This window comes from Miniopterus natalensis, chromosome X, assembly GCF_054644295.1.
Source record: "Miniopterus natalensis isolate mMinNat1 chromosome X, mMinNat1.hap1, whole genome shotgun sequence".
NCBI lineage: Eukaryota > Metazoa > Chordata > Mammalia > Chiroptera > Miniopteridae > Miniopterus > Miniopterus natalensis.
The window spans coordinates 20,870,765-20,888,993 of NC_142103.1; the positions used below are offsets into that span (position 1 = coordinate 20,870,765).

At 40.1% G+C, this 18,229-nt stretch overlaps 1 protein-coding gene across 2 annotated transcripts in view; it reads left to right on the plus strand.

Annotated features, from left to right (window-relative positions):
• Nucleotides 1-18,229, plus strand: part of AMOT (angiomotin) — a 62,521-nt gene that overhangs the window by 29,134 nt on the left and 15,158 nt on the right. For both annotated transcript variants that reach the window (XM_016198031.2, XM_016198026.2), the window contains 4 exons: nt 304-396; nt 3,353-3,498; nt 17,008-17,157; nt 17,891-18,081. In XM_016198031.2, coding sequence (XP_016053517.2) covers nt 304-396; nt 3,353-3,498; nt 17,008-17,157; nt 17,891-18,081 — 580 coding nt within the window. The remainder of the gene's footprint in view (nt 1-303; nt 397-3,352; nt 3,499-17,007; nt 17,158-17,890; nt 18,082-18,229) is intronic.

Genomic DNA, 18,229 nt, shown 5'->3' on the forward strand with positions numbered 1-18,229 from the left:
TGCTTTTTCTCCAGGTGAATGAAAGATACATATTCAGGGATAGATTCCTATGCTGAAATTTAGAATTCTGCACTTAGATTTTGTCAGCATGGAACGCAAGTGTTAAGTGCTCAACTCCTCTTCCCCTGCAAGGGTCTAGTTTTGTTTAGGGATCTACATTTGCAAACCTATGTCCATGTCACCCATTTTTGTGTCACAAGAAGAAGCAGGCTTGTTTTACCCAAGGTTGGCATTGAGAGGGCCAACAGCATGTGCATGAAAGTTTGTGTATGGGGCTCTGTTGATTGTGTCTGAATTCTACAGAGCGCCTGGAGACTGCCAATAAACAGCTTGCAGAGAAGGAATATGAGGGGACAGAGGATACCAGAAAAACCATCTCTCAGCTCTTTGCAAAAAGTAAGTCTGAGCTCTGGCTAGTGTGGCTCAGTTGGTTGAAGTGTCGTCCGTACACCAAAGGTTGTGGGTTCAATTTCCGGTCAGGACACATACCCACGTTGCAGGTTCGATCCCCAATTGGGGAAAGTATGGAAGGCAACTGATTGATATTTCTCTCACATGGCTGTCTCTCTCTCTCTCTCTCTCAAATCAATAAAATAAATTAAATTAAAAGTAAAAAAAAAAGTCTGCAATCTTTAGCTGCAGGTAATAATGTGTGAATGGCAATGAGGTGTGGGAAAAGGTCACACAGTTCTGTTTAACCTAGAAAAGTCAGGGCAGAGTGAATGTCATCTAGGAAATATTTTTTCCTGTTCAAGCATGAAGTTGGGAGAATTTGTTCTTTTATTTCTAGGCCAAGAAGGCTGCTTGCCACAACATCTAGTGATATCCACATGGCTCTTTCTGCAGAAAAGTCCCTTGACATCCCTGCTTTTGTCATGGCTAGCTGAAAAGGACTTTAGTGACCTTGGGGTCCTTTAATGTTGACAGGATTTGTTTTTGAAGGCTTCATGTGCTGGCTCTGGTAGAGATGGGATTAGCTTGCAGGACTGATGATTAGTGTTTGCAATACCTAACCTGTTCCTGGGGCTCCCTTAGTTAAAACACCTTGTATTATCATATTATATCTTGGTGGACTACAAGGCTAGCTAGAGGGGGACCACTGCTATGGCCTGAACTATGGACTCTGATTACAGAGTTGGAGGATATGGGGGAGGGCAGAACTATGTCTTCCTTATACTAGTGTTTCCTTTGGAGATACTCCCAAGACCGTGACAATGAATTAATCTTCTTTATCGACCCCTAATGGACTCCACCCAGTGAGACAATGCCTTATTCTTTCTAATTGCTACAATAAAACTGGCAATAAGAAAAACTACACAGTGGATTGAGTCCACAGGGAGAGTGAGTTCAGTGGAAACATGAACTACCCCCACTTCTGCAGATGTCCTTAGTTGGTGTCCCCTGCCCCCAGCCTCCCTCAGTATGGCTCCCAGCTGGAGTAGTGCTTGGTGGGACTTGTCAGGCCCCATCTTTGCTGGGCCTCCATATGACCCTTTCAAGTCATTCCACGCAGCTTCCAGTGAGCTTTTACAAGTGTGTTTGATCTCCACTTGCACTATCCCCCTCCCTTAATGGCTGCTCCGTGCTCTGGCTTAACAACTGGGAATTTTTCTTCCTCATTTCCTTGAATCTGCTGTTCCTTTATCAGTATGTCCTAGAGGAAGGAATGTGGTTTTTCTGGTGTCATCAGTACCTACTGTAAATTGTTGTGAAGTTGCTTATCTGGTGTCACATTTACTCTGGAATCTAGTTAACTGGTGGAAAGGGTGGCAGCCTCCCAGGACAAAACAAAACAAAACAAAACAGAAAAATGTACGGTTTCTTGCCCTGGTTCTGCTGGTTCTCTATGTGGAGTTAGTATTTAAAATGTCTTAGTAGCTCTGCTACTGATTTATAAAATGTGGTAATTTAGCAGATCAAACTATACTAACAGCAGAGTGAAAGACTGTTAAATGGTTCCAGAAGGAGAAAGTGGACTCCACCTCTCAGGCAGGGAAGAGGGCATGATTTGTGGCCCTTTAATTTCTTTTGCCTTTGGACTTTGCTTTTGGTTGGAACTGTGGCAGGAGCCAAGAAAGCCCTTTTGAAAAACCTCTCTGGGGTATGTGCTCGAGCTACCGTAGAGAGGCCAAACCAACTGAGCCCTAGGAGAAGTCAGTCTGGTTCACTAGAAAGAGTTTAGAACACTTTGGCCTTAAGTATGGTCCCTACTACTTATTTTACCGATTGTGGGACCTTGTGCAAGTTACTTAAGTCCTCTGAGTCTCTGTTTCTTCATATGCAAAATGGAGAAGAGAAGAAGACCTTCCTTATGTGGTTGTTCTGAGGGTTAAGTTCCTACAATACTTGGTATGCAATAACTATTCAAAAAATGGTCATTTCTTTTTAAAAAAAAAATATCTTTATTGATTTCAGAGAGAGGAAGGGAAAGGGAGAGAGAGAGTTGAAACATCATTAAGAGAATTATTGATCGGCTGCTTCCTGCACGCCCCCTACTGGGGATCGAGTCTGCATCCTGGGCTTGTGCCCTGACCAGAAATTGAACAGTGACCTCCTGTGTCCTAGGCCGATGCTCAACCGCTGAGCCATATTCGGCCAAGTCAATGTTCATTTCTTTCCAAGGTACATATGAATAGATATATAAAGTCAGAGTGGGAAGGAAGGGGAGGCTGCCCTATTAAAGTTTCTCCTACAAACTTAAATATTAAGGTCTCAAGAGGAAGAGTATCTCCAAATGAGAAACAACACTGCTCTTTGAGTTTCAGGTATGAGGTCTGTCCTAGTTAGAAGGGGAAGAATCTAAAAAAGCACAGAGAATAGCTACATGTGTCATTATCATCTGTAGATACAATGCAATTATAGATTGAACTTGTTTAAAAACTGGTAGTGAGTAAAGTGTGGGATTTGAGGTTTCATGCATTTTATGAAATACGATTTCTAGATTGATTTTAATATACTTTCATGGGGGAGACAATGGGAAAATTGGGGGAGGGGCCGCTTTGATTGTGTTTTTGCTAATACAAGACCATTTGAAGATAAAATTGAGGAGACAAGCCTACTTGTTCTTCTGATGTGTGTGTGTTCTCCCTTGTGTAATACTTTTCCTAACAGTTTTTATATTTACTTTCTCATCACTTCTGTTCAACAGCCACACAGTTAAGTGACTGTTCTTAATTTATCCAGCAAGTTAGTGGTTGAGACAGTGATGGAGTCCAGATCTTGGTTTCCTGGTTCATTTAGCTGTGAGTAAGAACTCCACAATGTTTAGTAATGGGTATGATTGACAGTTGTCCTTAGGTAAGGTTTTGAGCCAGCTGCAGAATGGCAGTGTTGATATTTCATGTCCTTATAGATAAGGAAAGCCTGCGGGAGAAGGAAAAGCTGGAAGCTGAGCTCGCCACTGCCCGTTCCACCAATGAGGACCAAAGGCGACACATTGAAATCCGAGACCAGGCCCTGAGCAATGCCCAGGCCAAGGTGGTAAAGCTGGAGGAAGAGGTATGTGTAGTTTCCTCAAGTAGCCTGAGAGTGGAAGAGCTGGGAAATCAAGGGCACCGGGGGCTCCCCATTTTGGTGAACTGGCAGTTGCACTGTCTTCCAACAGAAAGGTGCCATCTGCTACTTCTAGTTATAGCCATGCTGATGCATATGGCTTTTGATTTTTTTTTCTGCAACTTCTTTTCTTTGGCTCCAGAATAAAAAATCACGAAGGTCAAGGAGCAGTTTCCATTTGCTCATTCATATAATAAGCTAACACCTTCCCACCAAGTTCTTACTAGGTACCAGCCCTGCCTTAGGCCTGTGACCTGTGATAAATATATATAAATTCCGCCCTTACAGGGCTTTATCTAGGAATGGTTAGAAAATGATTTCAGATAATCTAAAGTACTCCAAGGATCTTGAAGTCAGAATGATCCTTGTCTTCCCATGCTCAGTTACATGTTGGTCCCCTCAGATAAAAAAATTAATCTTTTAAAAAAATATTTTATTTATTGATTTCAGAGAGAGGAAGGGAGAGGAGAGGGAGAGAAGCATCAATGATGAAAGAGTCATTGATAGGCTGCTTCCTGCACGTCCCCTGCTGGGGACTGAGCCCTCAACCCGGGCATGTGCCCTGACCAGGAATCGAACCACGATCTTCTGGATTATAGGTTCAACCGCTGAGCCATGCTTGCCGGGCTAAAAAATGAATCTTGATGGCTCTGCCTCTTGTTGTTGAATTTATTTTGCAGGTGGATCTTAGGATAAAAGCAATCTGGGAGGTATCGGACAGGATGAGACCCAGGGACAGTTTACATTTTATGGCAGGCCAAAAGTTGTGTCCTTGTTCTTACTGGCCAGGTTCTGGAATATAGGTATGTGGTGGGGTGAAGTTGTCAGTTATTTGTGTGCAAAGATGGAGCCTTCCCTTGACAAACTCAAGGGCCCCCAAACTACTAAGTATATGATTAATATGTAGCTGATCAGCCTTGATGTAGATGTTACTCGATTTCAACACTAAGCTGTGTTTGTGTGAAATAGAGGGAACTTTGCTGCTGGCTTGCCACTAATTGATCTTGGATGTCAGTTGTCATTGTATTAGAGTGCTACTAACTCTTAGATGTTTTGCACTTCAGGGAATGGGTGTGTTCTAGAAAAAAAATTGGTGCTAAAGTATAACTTTGTAAAGAAAATTTCACGTCTCCCTGACTTATCTCTTCTAAAATTTGAATTGTTTAAAAAGTAGCCTCCAAAGCAAGTGGAAAGCTTTATAAACTTGAGAGCAAAATATTTAGTGAACAAGCCCTTGGCATTCTGGCTATTGTATGTGAGGCATTTTCCTACCTTTACTCATTACCTGTTCCTCTCCCTCAGTAAGAATGGTTCTAGTTCCTGGAGATCTGATTTACAGGTATACTTTGCTTCCTTTCTTGGATATTAAAATGCTTGTTGGAGCTGGGTTGTGGGTTTATACTTTTTCAATAGGCAACACCATCTAACCTATGATGTCCTTTAATCTGAATTGCTTAATTGTTAAACTTTAGGTTGTGTAAAATTAGGCTAATGTCCTGCTTCATGAGTTGTCTACATCAGAAATATCACTAAGATGCTTTACTGTGGGGTGGGGGAGTGGGTAGGGAGATTAATAAAAAAATTTATATGCATATATGTATAACCCATGGACACAGACAATAGTGTGAGGAAGGCCTGGGGGGGGGGGCGTGGATATGGGGTGGAGGGGACCAACAGGGGGAAAAAAGGGAGATATCCGTAATACTTTCAACAATAAAGATAAATAAAAATAAATAAATAAAAATTGGGGTAAAAAGATGCTTTATTGTAAATGAGGAATACTTATGTATTCCTGGTGTCCAAGTCTAAGGAGCTTAGCACACTCTTTAGCCTTTTGTTATACCTCATATATACCCTTCCTCCCCCTTTTTGCAAGGAAATTGCAGAGGATAAGACTGTATTCTTTTAGAGAAGGGAAAACTGAGAGACCCACTGAGAAGAAGTAGCTTGCTGGTGGTCACATGGCAAGTCTTGGGTAGAGCCAGGAATAAAACTGGAATCTCATGACTCTTCATTCCCTAGACCCTGCTGCCTCTCTCCCTGTCTGAATCATCTTTTGGTTCCACTCCTAAAAAGAAAATGTGGGCGCTTGTTCAGATTTAGTAACCTCTGTATCTTTTAATTAAAAAGATTGCTTTACCCATTGGGCCCCTCTTTTTCAACAGACTATGGGAAACTTATCCAGACTGCTCTGAGGTTGAGGTGTACAAAACAACCTCATTCTGCTCCTCCAGAAAGGGTGCCTATCTAGTTGGAGATAAATGGAGACAAAGACTCTGCAGCCGTCTTGGTTTGCAGTGTCTGGGGGCTTGGTGGTAACTGCTTATTAATTATTAAAATAATATACATGTATGGAGAGGATCTTAATCTGTAGTTCCCACTGAGCAGCCCTCACTGCGACAGTTGCCTGAAATACATTTCTGCTTTGAAACGTTTGAGGTTTCTCTGTACATTTGTTCCAGAGATTTTTAGTTGTTTTCCAAGGTTCTGCCCCCAAATACTTAGATTCACAATTTATAATTTAAAGGAGAGGTCCTAAATATTTGCCTAGGATTGAATGGTGGCACCTAGCGGCCAGATATCTCAAATGAACTCATCAGTTATTGTTAATTTTTTAGTCTTCAGCCAACTTGTACTTTTTCATGGAGTCTAGTTGTTGGAAAATTATGAGTTGCTTGTGCTAAAGGAGGTAGAACATTTGATGGGGAGAGCAGGCTGGGAACCTGCTCCCTGACAGAATCCAAAGGCAGAGACCATGTAATGTCTTCTAGATGCTCAAGTCAGATCACCTCCAACACACAAGAGAGGCTTGAAATCACGCCTCAGGGAAAAAACACTGCTTCTTATTTCCCTTTTTGTTTCAGCAGCCTATCAGAGCAAGGATTGCTTGTAGGTGGTGTTAGTCCTGTCTCCTCTATAACATGCAAAGGAAAACATCTCTTTCCCTTATCCTCAAATATAGGAATTGATCATTGAAGTTTTGCTTTTTGGCTATGACTCAACCCCCATTAGGCCTTGTTCTTCCTGGGGTAACATTTTTAAGTATGGAACATTCAGGAGGTAATTAAGGTGAATAGATAGCTCGGGAAGTCATCTAGTCAGGAGTCTTTATTGTGATTCCTTAACAAAATTAGTAAATGCTTCTAAATCAAGAAGGGTATCATGAGTAGAAAATGTATTCCTCTCTCTGAGATGGCTCAAGTACAGTCATGTTCGAAGGCAGAAGGATATGTCAGATGCCTGCCTGTGTCTCATAAACAAATAATTTGGTTATAGTTTACTAATGGCAGCATGAATTTTCCTTAGAAGTTCTTCCAGAGAAACTTTTTTCTTCTACTTAGCAAATGAGAACTAGGGAAATTAACCCAAATTAAGCCTTTTGTCTAGGAAATACTTTGTTAGCTACTAAATACAAGGTCACTCAAATAACTTTTGCACTGCATCAAGGTGGTCAGGTCAATATATATATATATATATATACACATATATATATATACACACACACACACACACACACACACATATATATGTATGTATATATTAGTTTTAGGTTTTTGAAGTAATGATTTGACATATATATATATATATATATATGTTATATGTCAAATACATCTCAATTTTAAAAAGGTTATCCAGGAGAGATTATGACTAATGGTCTGAGGACCCTTGCATGCCTTCATGTCTTTCTCTCTACAAAGTCATCATTTAGATACTTTTCCTGAAAGCTATTCCATCTTTCTAATCCCACCAAGTCTCTTGCCCATGATACTCTATTCACTGTGTTCTAAGATCTACACAGAAATGGTGCCTCAGGCTTACAGAGAACTTCCTCCTGCAATCACAACTTCCTCTTCGAAGTTCAGCACAGATTTTCTCATGGACCCTGCTCTGCTGACATGGAGGAAGGTATCTTGCCAGGAAGGGGACAGCGCTCTAACTAAAGAGCAGACCTTTTCTTTTTGTGAGTCACTCTGATCCAGGTTTTGCCACCAATCTTTAGCCTATGCAGCAGGCAGCTAGCTAAGACAAATGGTGCCTTTCCATCCTTGCTCTTATCTTTCGGGACACGTAGGTCCTATTGAAGTGGAGGCTCATTAAACTCCAAGTCAAAAGAACTCTGTGTCCTACAGCAACCATGGTATTCTCCCATTCAAAGAGACCTTCCCCTGCCCCCACTAATTTGACTTCACTGGAGAGTTTCGACAGATGCCTGGCATATTCACTCACAAGGCTCAAGGCAGCCCAGGCTTCTGGCTGGTTGCTGTCTTATGATCCAGAGCTGAGCCACCACTTGGGTAATTGTTTTAGGGATGGTGGGAAAAAGACGCTGGCAAGATCAAAGAGGGAAGATGCTGCGGGTGGGCTGCTTACTGAGCAAAGTGCACAGGAAGGAACAGAGTGGAATGTGGGAGGGCTGGCAGAAAGATCCAGTAAGTCTTGTTCTTTAGCTTTAGGCGGTGAGAATGACAGCCACAGAGATTCAGGAAAAAGGGGCCCAAATGTTAACCTTTTCTGAACTGCAATGGCTGCTGATGATTTAGACATCACAGTGATGACTTTTAGTGGCAGTGCATTTTCCAGAGCCCTTTTGCCACTCCACTCAATTCTCCAAACTAAATTCATATTGTTTTACTACATTTCCACCATTAACTGTTTATGGCTAATATTTTCTATTTCTAGATTTCTTGCCACTTATTTGATTTATCTTCTTTGGTTTTAGAGATGCATGATCTTCTGCTATCACACCTATCCACACAGTAGCATAACTAGTCTTCTTGTTTCTCAGTATTACAGGAAGATGGTCTAGCCCGGCCAGGCATGGCTCAGCGGTTGAGTATTGACCTAGGATCTAGGAGATCGTGGTTCAATTCCCAGTCAGGGCACATGCCCAGGTTGCGGGCGTGATTCCCAGTTGGGGGCGTGCAGGAGGCAGCCGGTCAATGATGACTCTCTCATCATTGATGTTTCAACTCTCCCTCTCCCTTCCTCTCTCTGAAATCAATAAAGATATATTTTTAAAAATTTTCTATTAATACAGATAAATTTAAAAAAATTTTAAAGGAAGATGATCTAGGCATGGACATTTATATGTCTAACCCCAAATACTCTTCAAACAATAAGACTTCGTTGGTGTAGGTAAAACTCACACAATGGTTATGATGTATTATAAATGTGGATGGAAGATCCAAGGGTGTGAATTGCATATGCATTTAGAGTGCTGATAGCAATTCAGATAAAGTATATATCCACCAGGAATCTTCCAGAATGTTCTGATGAATTTTTGAATTATTTGAAGGACATTTCATCTAAGGATGACATTTCCCATAATTATGGCAGCATATTTTCTTTGAAATAGGTGTTGTTCCACCCAGTATGTTAAGAGATTATGTCCTCACCCCAAATAGAGATGGACTGACCTCTTAGAGCTTGGTTTTCTCGTTTTTTTCCTGACGATTTTGGTTTTTGAAATTCCCAAGTTTGAAGCCCTGTATATTTTTCTTAAGTCTTTTTAACAGAATGAACTTCATTCCCTTGGTAGCAAGTTTCTAGAGATGGTTTCTACTCTTTAATTCTTTTAATATCCACCAGTGGACCACAGTCTCTTGGCAATGGACAGAGGCAGCTTGCTAATACCAGGGTAGTGTTTCCAAATTGCTTCAGAGGGAACTCTTACTTGGAGCCAGGGACTCCTGGGTAAGGCTAAATCAAATCAAATGGAAATCACTGAAAGCTCACGGAGCAACATATAACCAGTTGTATAAAGGAAAGGAGCAAAGAAAGTACATTTCAATTGTGACATTTGTGATACATCGAGTGTTTGGAGTTGTAGGCAGTAGATGGGAAGATGAAATCAGACATAATGTAAGATGTTCTCTGTCGCACTGGACTTAGTTCTGTATCATTAGCCTCAGTGTCCTTTAGCCAATGGCATGTTTGTATATGTTGATGTTCATTCAGCTAGTAATAATAGTCCATCCCCTCTATGCATCCGTCTATATATTTCTTCGTGATCTATTAAGACTTAATTTTTTTGAGCAGTTGTAGGTTCACAGCAAAATTAAAGGGCAGGTATAGAGATTTTTCTGTATTCCTACTGCCCCCCCCACATGAATAGCCTCCACCATTGTCAACATCCCCCATCAAAGTAGTACATTTGTTACAATTGATAAACCCATTTGATACATCATAGTCACCCAAAGACCATAGCTTACATTATAGTTCATTCTTGGTGTTGTACATTCTATGGGTTTGGATAAATACAAGGGTGGACAAAAGTAGGTTTGCAGTTGTGAGTATGAAAAACACAGTCTATTCTTGTATTATTATTTAATTATTTTCCATACGAACAACTCTAAACCTACTTTTGTCCACCCTTGTATATAATGACATGTATCCATCAATATGGTATCATATTTATTTCTACCACCAATATATTTTTTAACATTTTGAAAATATTTCCAAATCTTTCAAGTTTTATCTTCTTTAGACAGATTTGGAAATTTAAGTGCACACAGATTTTACAGTTAGTGATAAGTCTAGTAGAAAACCCAGATCTCTTAATTCTAAAATATCCCACCCTATGCTTTGTCCACCAGTGAATAAATGGAAAAGGTTAATGATTAAATCACTTCCTTGCAAATGGCTGAGACAAATGGGTAGCTCTGGGGGCCCTGCAAGTAATTTTGTATATAGCCATCCTTTAAAAAAATGAATTTGAAAGACATCCACAGTTGTTGGAAGGAGGGAAGAGATGCCATCACGTGGTATTCATTTGCAGAGATCAGATTCTCCTGAGTCAGAAGGGGGTTAAGAGATCTGCCAAATGCTTGGGAATGGGTTCAAATTGTTGCAGAAGTGCAGTGGGAAAGTATGATTGATTGAACTCAAGAGTATTTGTTCTATTCTTCAATAAGTTGCTTTCCTGCTGTTCTTTCTCCCAGTTTTCCCTTTTTAAAACTTATCTCTTAACAGGAATTATTTGAAACCCTTATCTTGACTTGCCAAGCAAAGTAAATACATTTAACAATGTGTGTGTTTATTGTTTGTATATTTGCAGTTAGCTAAGCTATGCTATGCTCTTATTTGTTTTTATATTTGATAGTTATTTAATGTTAACTGGTCACCAAGAATACAGTGAACAGTGAATTAGAACTAGAACCTAAAACAGATAGGGAGGAAAATAGAAGGGCCCTGCTCTTAAGTGGCTTATGGGATACTGCCCTCAAATAGGGCAGGGACTTTTTCTTGCTTCCCATTGGATCACTACTGCTCTCAGATGTAAAATAGGGCCTGGCATGTGATAACCATCCAGTAAATATCTGATGAATGAATGAATGAATGAATGAATGAATGAATGAATGAATACATGAATGAAATTTTATAAAATGATTGCTTATAGAGTGCACATTACGTATGAGAGGCTCTAGGGAAGAGCAGCCATCAGAGCCAGGTAGGATTATTCAAGGAAGAACTCCTGGAGAGTTTGTTGATATATTAAGGGGAGATAATGAAATTATTAGACTGATACAAAGCTGATCACATGCATTGTAGGCCTGGTCAAATTTTAAGGCAGTAGCAGCCCAGAATATTGGTAAAGGCATTTTTAAGAGCCACACCTAGGCTGGAAAGGGACTCGATCCCCAGTGGGGAGCATGCAGGAGGCAGTTGATCAATGACTCTCTCATCATTGATGTTTCTATCTCTCTCTCCTTCTCCCTTCCTCTCTCTTAAATCAATAAAGATATATTTTTTTAAAAAGAGCGAAATGAGGAAGGAGGTGTAAAAGTGCCTTGGATATAGTAGGGACCTAATTGATACTATTTGAGTAGATTGCTTTTATTCTTAAATAAGGCAGTTTCATAATGTGCTACTTGGGGAGGTCTGTTATAGCAGCTGTATGTAGGATGGATTGATTGTGTGTGTGTGTGTGTGTGTGTGTGTGTGTGTGTATGTACATGTGTGGTTGTGTGTAGATGGGAGAGGGTAACTGAAAGTAAGGAGATATGTTAGGTTATTTATAATTTCAGTTGTGAAATAGGAACTTAAACTATGCAGGCTATAAAAATATAAGGAAATGCAAGAATGTGAGAGAGATTAGTTAGAATTAAGACAAAGCCATAGATAGGATATAGTAGACAAAGGGAAGCAAGATGAATAGCAATTCCAAAATTTTGAGACTGGAAAAATAAGGTATGTAATGACAATGACCGAACTATCCAAAGGATAGCATTTTGAGGGAAAATGAAAGCAATCTGGGGCATATTAACTGCCAGAGTGAAAAATCTTGCATTCAGCGAGAGGTCTATGATGAAAGAGAGCATGATAACCTTAAAAATAGGAATATAAGTTGCTGTTGCAAGTGCAGCGTGAAGGAGATCTCCAGGTGTAGAGCAAAGTTTCTCAAGCTCAGCATTGTTGATATTTGGTGCCAGATAATTATTTGTTGGTAGTGGTGGAGGAGCTGTCCTGTGTTCTATGGGATATTTAGCAGTATCCTTGGCTTCTACCCATGAGATCCCAGTAGCAACCTATCCCCAGCTGTAACAACCAAAAATGTCTCCACACATTGCTAAATGTTCCCTGGAAGGAAAATCATCCCCAGATAAGAACCATTGGTATAGAGGCAAAAGAGTAAACTACCATAGATTGGACCTTTAGGGTATAGCAAAAGGTAGGGGGTGGGTTTGGAAGGGAAGGTGGGCCTAAATAATTAAGACAGAAAGTAAGAGTGATTTAAGGAGCCACATTAGGAGAACATAGAATGAGGAAAAGCAAGGGAAATGGGGCTTTGATAGGTTTTTGAAAATTGGCATTTGGTAAGAAAACTCGAATGGATGGAATGATTTCCCCCATTTACTTACTCTCTGGAGGGAATTTGGTTTAAGTGATGGATTTACCTGGATTCTTCTAGGGACCATGGGTACTCGTCCCCATCTTGGCTTTAGAAACTTTCCAAGTGAACTTTTGCTTCCTTGAACACTTTTCACAGAAAAACAAATCATCTGTGATCCTATGGAGACTACGCACATTTATGTTCTGTCTCTGGCATGCACGTACATGCACACAAACTAAGGCAGGACTTTTGTTTTTATCTCCAAGAGTGTTCCTTTAAGGAATTCTAGGATCTTAGCCTTACTTATCAGTCAGTGTTGAAGGCTAAAAGGGGAAGGTTAGATTCATAAAATATTTGTGAGTTAAAGGACTATTAGAGAACATACAAGATCGTCTGTCTAGCACAGAGTTGTTGTTTTAATGTCTTAAAACTTAGTGCACAGGGTGTACGTAAAAGATAGAATGCTATATCCAATGGCAGTGAGGGGTGAAATACCATGGGGTCCTCAGGAATCTTAAGTTATGTAACCATGCTGAAGTGTCAAGGGTAAAAAAATGATGGACTGAGGTAAGATGGGAGACCCATTCTCTAGGGAAGACAGCACTCAAGAATGTGTATATGTACATATATATACACACATACATACATATATATATGTGCATTTTAAGAGGTAACAATCTCTTTTGAAATGAAGTTTTATGTTAAACGCCAATATACAAAATGCATATCAGAGGAGCCATTTGATACAACTCGCCCACCGTAGTGGCCTCTGATGCACTCCACAGCACACTAGGACTCTGGAATACAGTTTGAACATTATTCCAGGGGTTGGCACTTTATCTGTAAAGACCAGAGAGGAAATATTTTCAGTTTTGTGGACCATGCAGTCTCTTGTGCAACTACAACTGGTCAGCTCTGCCATTATTGCGGGAAGGCAGCTATAGCCAATACATAAGTGAATGGGTGTGGCTGGATTTGACCCACTGCTGACCATTTCAGTTTGCTGACTTCTAAAACCCCCCTCATTTTTTACAAATGGGGACTTTGAGGCTGAAAACAGGTAAGCAAATTACCACTAAGAGCAGAGCTAAGCCTAGATTCCAAGTCTCCTGATTACCACCTTGTTCCTTTACCTTTCATTTTGCTGTCAAATAGAAATTTCTGATATGTACCTGTGTGTGTGTGTGCATGCGTGTAAGCATGCATGTGTGTATGTGGTGTGGTATGTGCTCTAAGGGTCTTTAGTTGAATAATACCTTCAACCATAGGTATTTATTTCTCCTAAAGTGTAGGTGCCCCTAAATCATATAATTTTGAGAGAATATGGTACCTTGGCAGCTACTCATTGCTCGGTTTTAATTGTATCGCCATTGAAGGGCCTTGTCCTATAAAGATACCTGAAGCTGTATTTCATGAAGTGTTTGAGGTACAATGTTATATGTCTTTCTGAGAGCAAAAGCTGGGTTTTTAATGTCTTAATTAGACATTGATGTGATAATCAGTTACTGAGATAATGAGAACCATGTTAAGGCTGTCTGGAGTGAATGTTCAAAGTTGAAAGGACTAGAGTATGTGTGACTTGGCATTAACTTTTTCTTTATAAAAGAAAAACAACTCTGTCTTTTTGTACCAAACACTCTACTAAGCACTTCACAAGTTCTCTCATTTGATCTTTATAGAGGTATGCGGCGTTATCTTCTCCGTATTATTGATGAATGAGTAAACAGAAACTCAGGGAGATTAAGCAGCTTGCCTGAGCTTGCATACCTAGTGAGTGGGGTTCCCAAGATTTGGACTTGGGCAGTCTGAAGCCAGAGCTCACGACCTTTACAATTTTACTTTATGGCCTCTCTCTTTACCTAAGAAGGAACCACTGACATTTCTGATGTCATTGGAAGGTGAAGTTGAAGGCTCAGGGTGTCCTATATACTGATCTACCATTTCAGAAGCCTAGCACAGGAGATTAGTTTCTAGAGGAGAGGTGGAAGGAAGAGGGAATTTATCATGATGAGGTGAAAGTAAAGCATATAACATCTGGGATAATGGAGGATTTAATAAACCATATAGACTTTTGTTTATTTCTACACATTGATGAGATCTAGAAAATAGAGTATGTAACTTAGAAGATAGTTGACTTTGTTGGTTGCATTTATAGGGTCTTGCATGGGTAGCATCCAAGAGTTGTTGTTTTCTATCCTTACTTATTTAGAGATGAAGCATTAACTAGGTGATCATAGTTTTTATGGGTGAGCTGCACCCTTTCTGCTTTTAAAGGAGGTAGGAGAATTATGCCAGCAACAGAGGTCCTTGTACCTTGTGGAAAATCATCCCAGTAGCAAAGAAAGCACAATGGGATTTTCCTTGGCCTGCCTTGTGGAAGTTGTCTGATCTGCATGCCTATCCTCAGCCAACTCAGAAACCTCTTTCTCCTTTATGGTTTTTCCCTTTCAAAGGGGTGGCTCAGCAATAGAAATTGCTGGGGATGCTTTTGGTAAGATTTTGAGGTTTCCTTTCTCAAGAAAGGCAGAGCGTGGAGAAATTCACCTGACCCTGGACTGCTTATTTTTCAGTTCTCTGAGCTTACATTGCAGTACTTTACCATCAAGTCAAGAACTGCGTGCTATCTAACTTTAATTGCTTTTAAGTATAACTGCTGTAATTATAGTTAACATTCTCTGCATTAACATTGTGCTGCTCCTCTAGGGTGATTTTCAGAGTGATTCACAAATAAATGCATTCAACTTTAAGTAGTTCATGAGGATAATAGATCTCAAAAGGTGAAGGATAGAGGATATTTTCTTCTTTCCAGTTATTTAAGGCTTAGCAAATAGGAAGGCAGAGGCATCCATGGCCAAAAGTCTTCATTGCCCTAGTCAGTGTTGTTACAAATAGTCATGTATCCTAGGAAAGGAAGGTTTAAGCTTATTGAGGCAAAGAAAATGATGGTTTTTGTTTATTTTATTCCTTAGGTAAAGGTTTAATGGATAAAAACATGTAATTTATAATTTGCCTCATTTGGTTTATAAAGTTAGATTGAACTAGGCTTTGGAATGAAAGGAAATGTCAAGAATGTATAAAAAAAAAAGTAAAAAGTGTTCTTTTCTCAGTCGCCGAGGCAAAATGTACCACCAGTCTGGTAGGAAAATATAACATAGGTTTTTTTTCTAACTGGAGAAAGTTCATTTCCAATTTGGGGAGAGGGCAGTTATAAGGCAGGAGAGTTTCCCCACTAGCACATGCCATTGGTGTCTGACTGGATATTCTACATAGCAGTGATTTGGACTCATTGCCATTAAGGAGTTACCTGGTTTCTACAGTGGGGGAGTCAGGTTATGCTGGCTTGGCTCCAGCTAAATGGGTATGGGCAATGCTGGTAGAGTGAGTAACCTCTTACTTTAAAACTGTCTGCCTGCATAGCTGAAGGGCTTAGGAATTTATTGAAAAGTTATAGTTTAGCTAAATTCTTGAATTTCCTTTTGATCAAATTATTAATTTATTTAGATTTAAATCATAGTAGTGAAAGTAACCCTAAGTTCAACCTCCATGAAAATGATGATGACAATTTGGAAAAATCTGCTTTATAAAGAGTCTATGGGTTGATTTTATTAGTAAGAAAGCCATTCCACAAGTATTATGAAAAGCATAATCTGTTCATTTACTAACAAATTGGAAAGGATACACTTTCCCCTATCTTCTTAGTTGTTGAGGGTGTGTATGCCTTCTTTAAAGGGAGTTTCTCTTCATTCTCATGAAGCCAGGATCTGGCTTGTAAGTTGCAAGGGTACAGTGATTTGAACTCTTCTTCCCAGTCTACCTTTGCTTTTGGATGTGGCCCATAAGCTTTTAGAGAGGACAGTGCATGTTTGACTTCTGTAGTTTTAGATTTGATTCATTAGTTTGAGTCTTTAGGGATCTTTAAAGGTCCCCGCAAAAAGTTGAGAGATTATAATCTAGTATTATCAACTCAGGCTTATGAGTGAGGCAGAATTTGCAAATAATCTCTGTTCCTTTAATAAAAGGTAATTACCAGGACTGCAGACTTCAAAAAGACAATTATGGACTCCTTGTACCTTCAACGGTTGACCACTCTTTTTCTCTCACTTGGAGAGGAGATAGCTACATAAAGGAGAGGGGCTTCTTTTCCATGCCAAATTAAGCTTTTCTCCCTGGAGAGCCTTCCTTTTTTATTTCTTTTTAGCATTTCTCTATTGTAATGACCAAAGTAAGATGTACCTATCCCCAGAATAGTCCAATTTAGAGTGAAGAAGAGCAGATGGGAAGACATCCATAAATGGGAATTTTAAGAGCTTGCCATCTACTATTACTTCCATCAGTGGAATCTGTCTTAGATTTTCCTGGTGAAAATAGATTTGGGGAAGACATAGAGATGGGGAAGGAGGAAGAGATTAAAAAGGGACTCCTAATTCCTGTCCTTTGTCACATGCTCTATATGATAAATACAAGGCAGCCTGCTGTTCATCATGAAGAACCTTCTCACAGTTCACTCTTTTTTAGAGTTGGACAGGAAGAGATCTAGACAGAGTGCTGGGCTGTGGTGGAGTGCCTAACTGATCTTGTTCTCTTTCCTTCTATCTTGCGATGGTCTCAACCTGGGTTTCCAGCTGAAAAAAAAGCAGGTGTATGTAGATAAGGTGGAGAAGATGCAGCAGGCCCTTGTTCAGCTCCAGGCAGCATGTGAAAAACGTGAGCAGCTGGAGCACCGACTCCGGACACGACTGGAGAGAGAACTGGAATCCCTCAGAATTCAACAGGTTTGGAGAACTTAAAGAAAATGAATATTCTTGATTGCTTATTTTCCCCTTGGTGTTTGGTATGAAGACAAAAACACACTCATGCTCATTTTTAGGATTTTTGCCCCACCTGATCTTACTCCAGAGCACCTCCTAATTGTAAAAGCAATTGTAGATTGCTTACTTGGCTTCCTCTCACAGCAAAATCCTTGATGCCTAGTATGCACCTTTAATTTTTTACATGAACCCCAGAAACAGTAGACCCAACAAGCAGTGAAGATGCTATACAAGTAGACTCCTAATCACTTTAGAATTGGAAATGGTCTTTAGAATCATCTGACCGTACCCCTCATGTTTACATGAAAGAAAATCAAAACCTAGCAAAAGTTACATGACTCACTGAAAGTCAAACAAGTTAGGGGGTAAAGACCAAAGCCTAGATATGTAATTCCCATTTTAATTGTGTACCATGCAGGCAGGCAGGGATGGTTGTTTGTAAAACATTTATCCTCTTTCTGAGCAGCATGGCAATTTGATATGGCATATTCCTTTCCTGAAAAAGGGAGTCTCATATTCAAGCCCAAGATAGACAGTGGCCTTAGGAAATCTGAATTCCCTTTGCTTCAGAATCAGAATCCAAACTGAAGTGGCTTGGGCAGTAATCCTTTCCAATTATAGAGACTCTTCAAATGGGCCTTAGCCACCATGCTTCTTTTCTTACCAATCTGAGGGGTCTCGGCATTTCCCCCAACAGCGCCAGGGCAACTCTCAACCCACCAATGTTTCGGAATACAATGCTGCTGCGCTGATGGAGCTCCTTCGTGAAAAGGAGGAAAGGATCCTGGCCCTGGAAGCTGATATGACTAAGTGGGAACAGAAGTATTTAGAAGAAAACGTGATGAGACATTTTGCTCTAGATGCTGCTGCAACTGTGGCTGCTCAGAGGTAACTACTTGGCTGGTAGAGTCACTCCTTGAAGGGCATGAGGGTGGGGGTGTGGGGAGAACAGAAAGGTGACTAATTAATAGATTTTCCGGTATGTTCTTTTTGTTTCTGTAATGTTCTTTTTTGTTTACCTCCCTAGTTCCTGCTT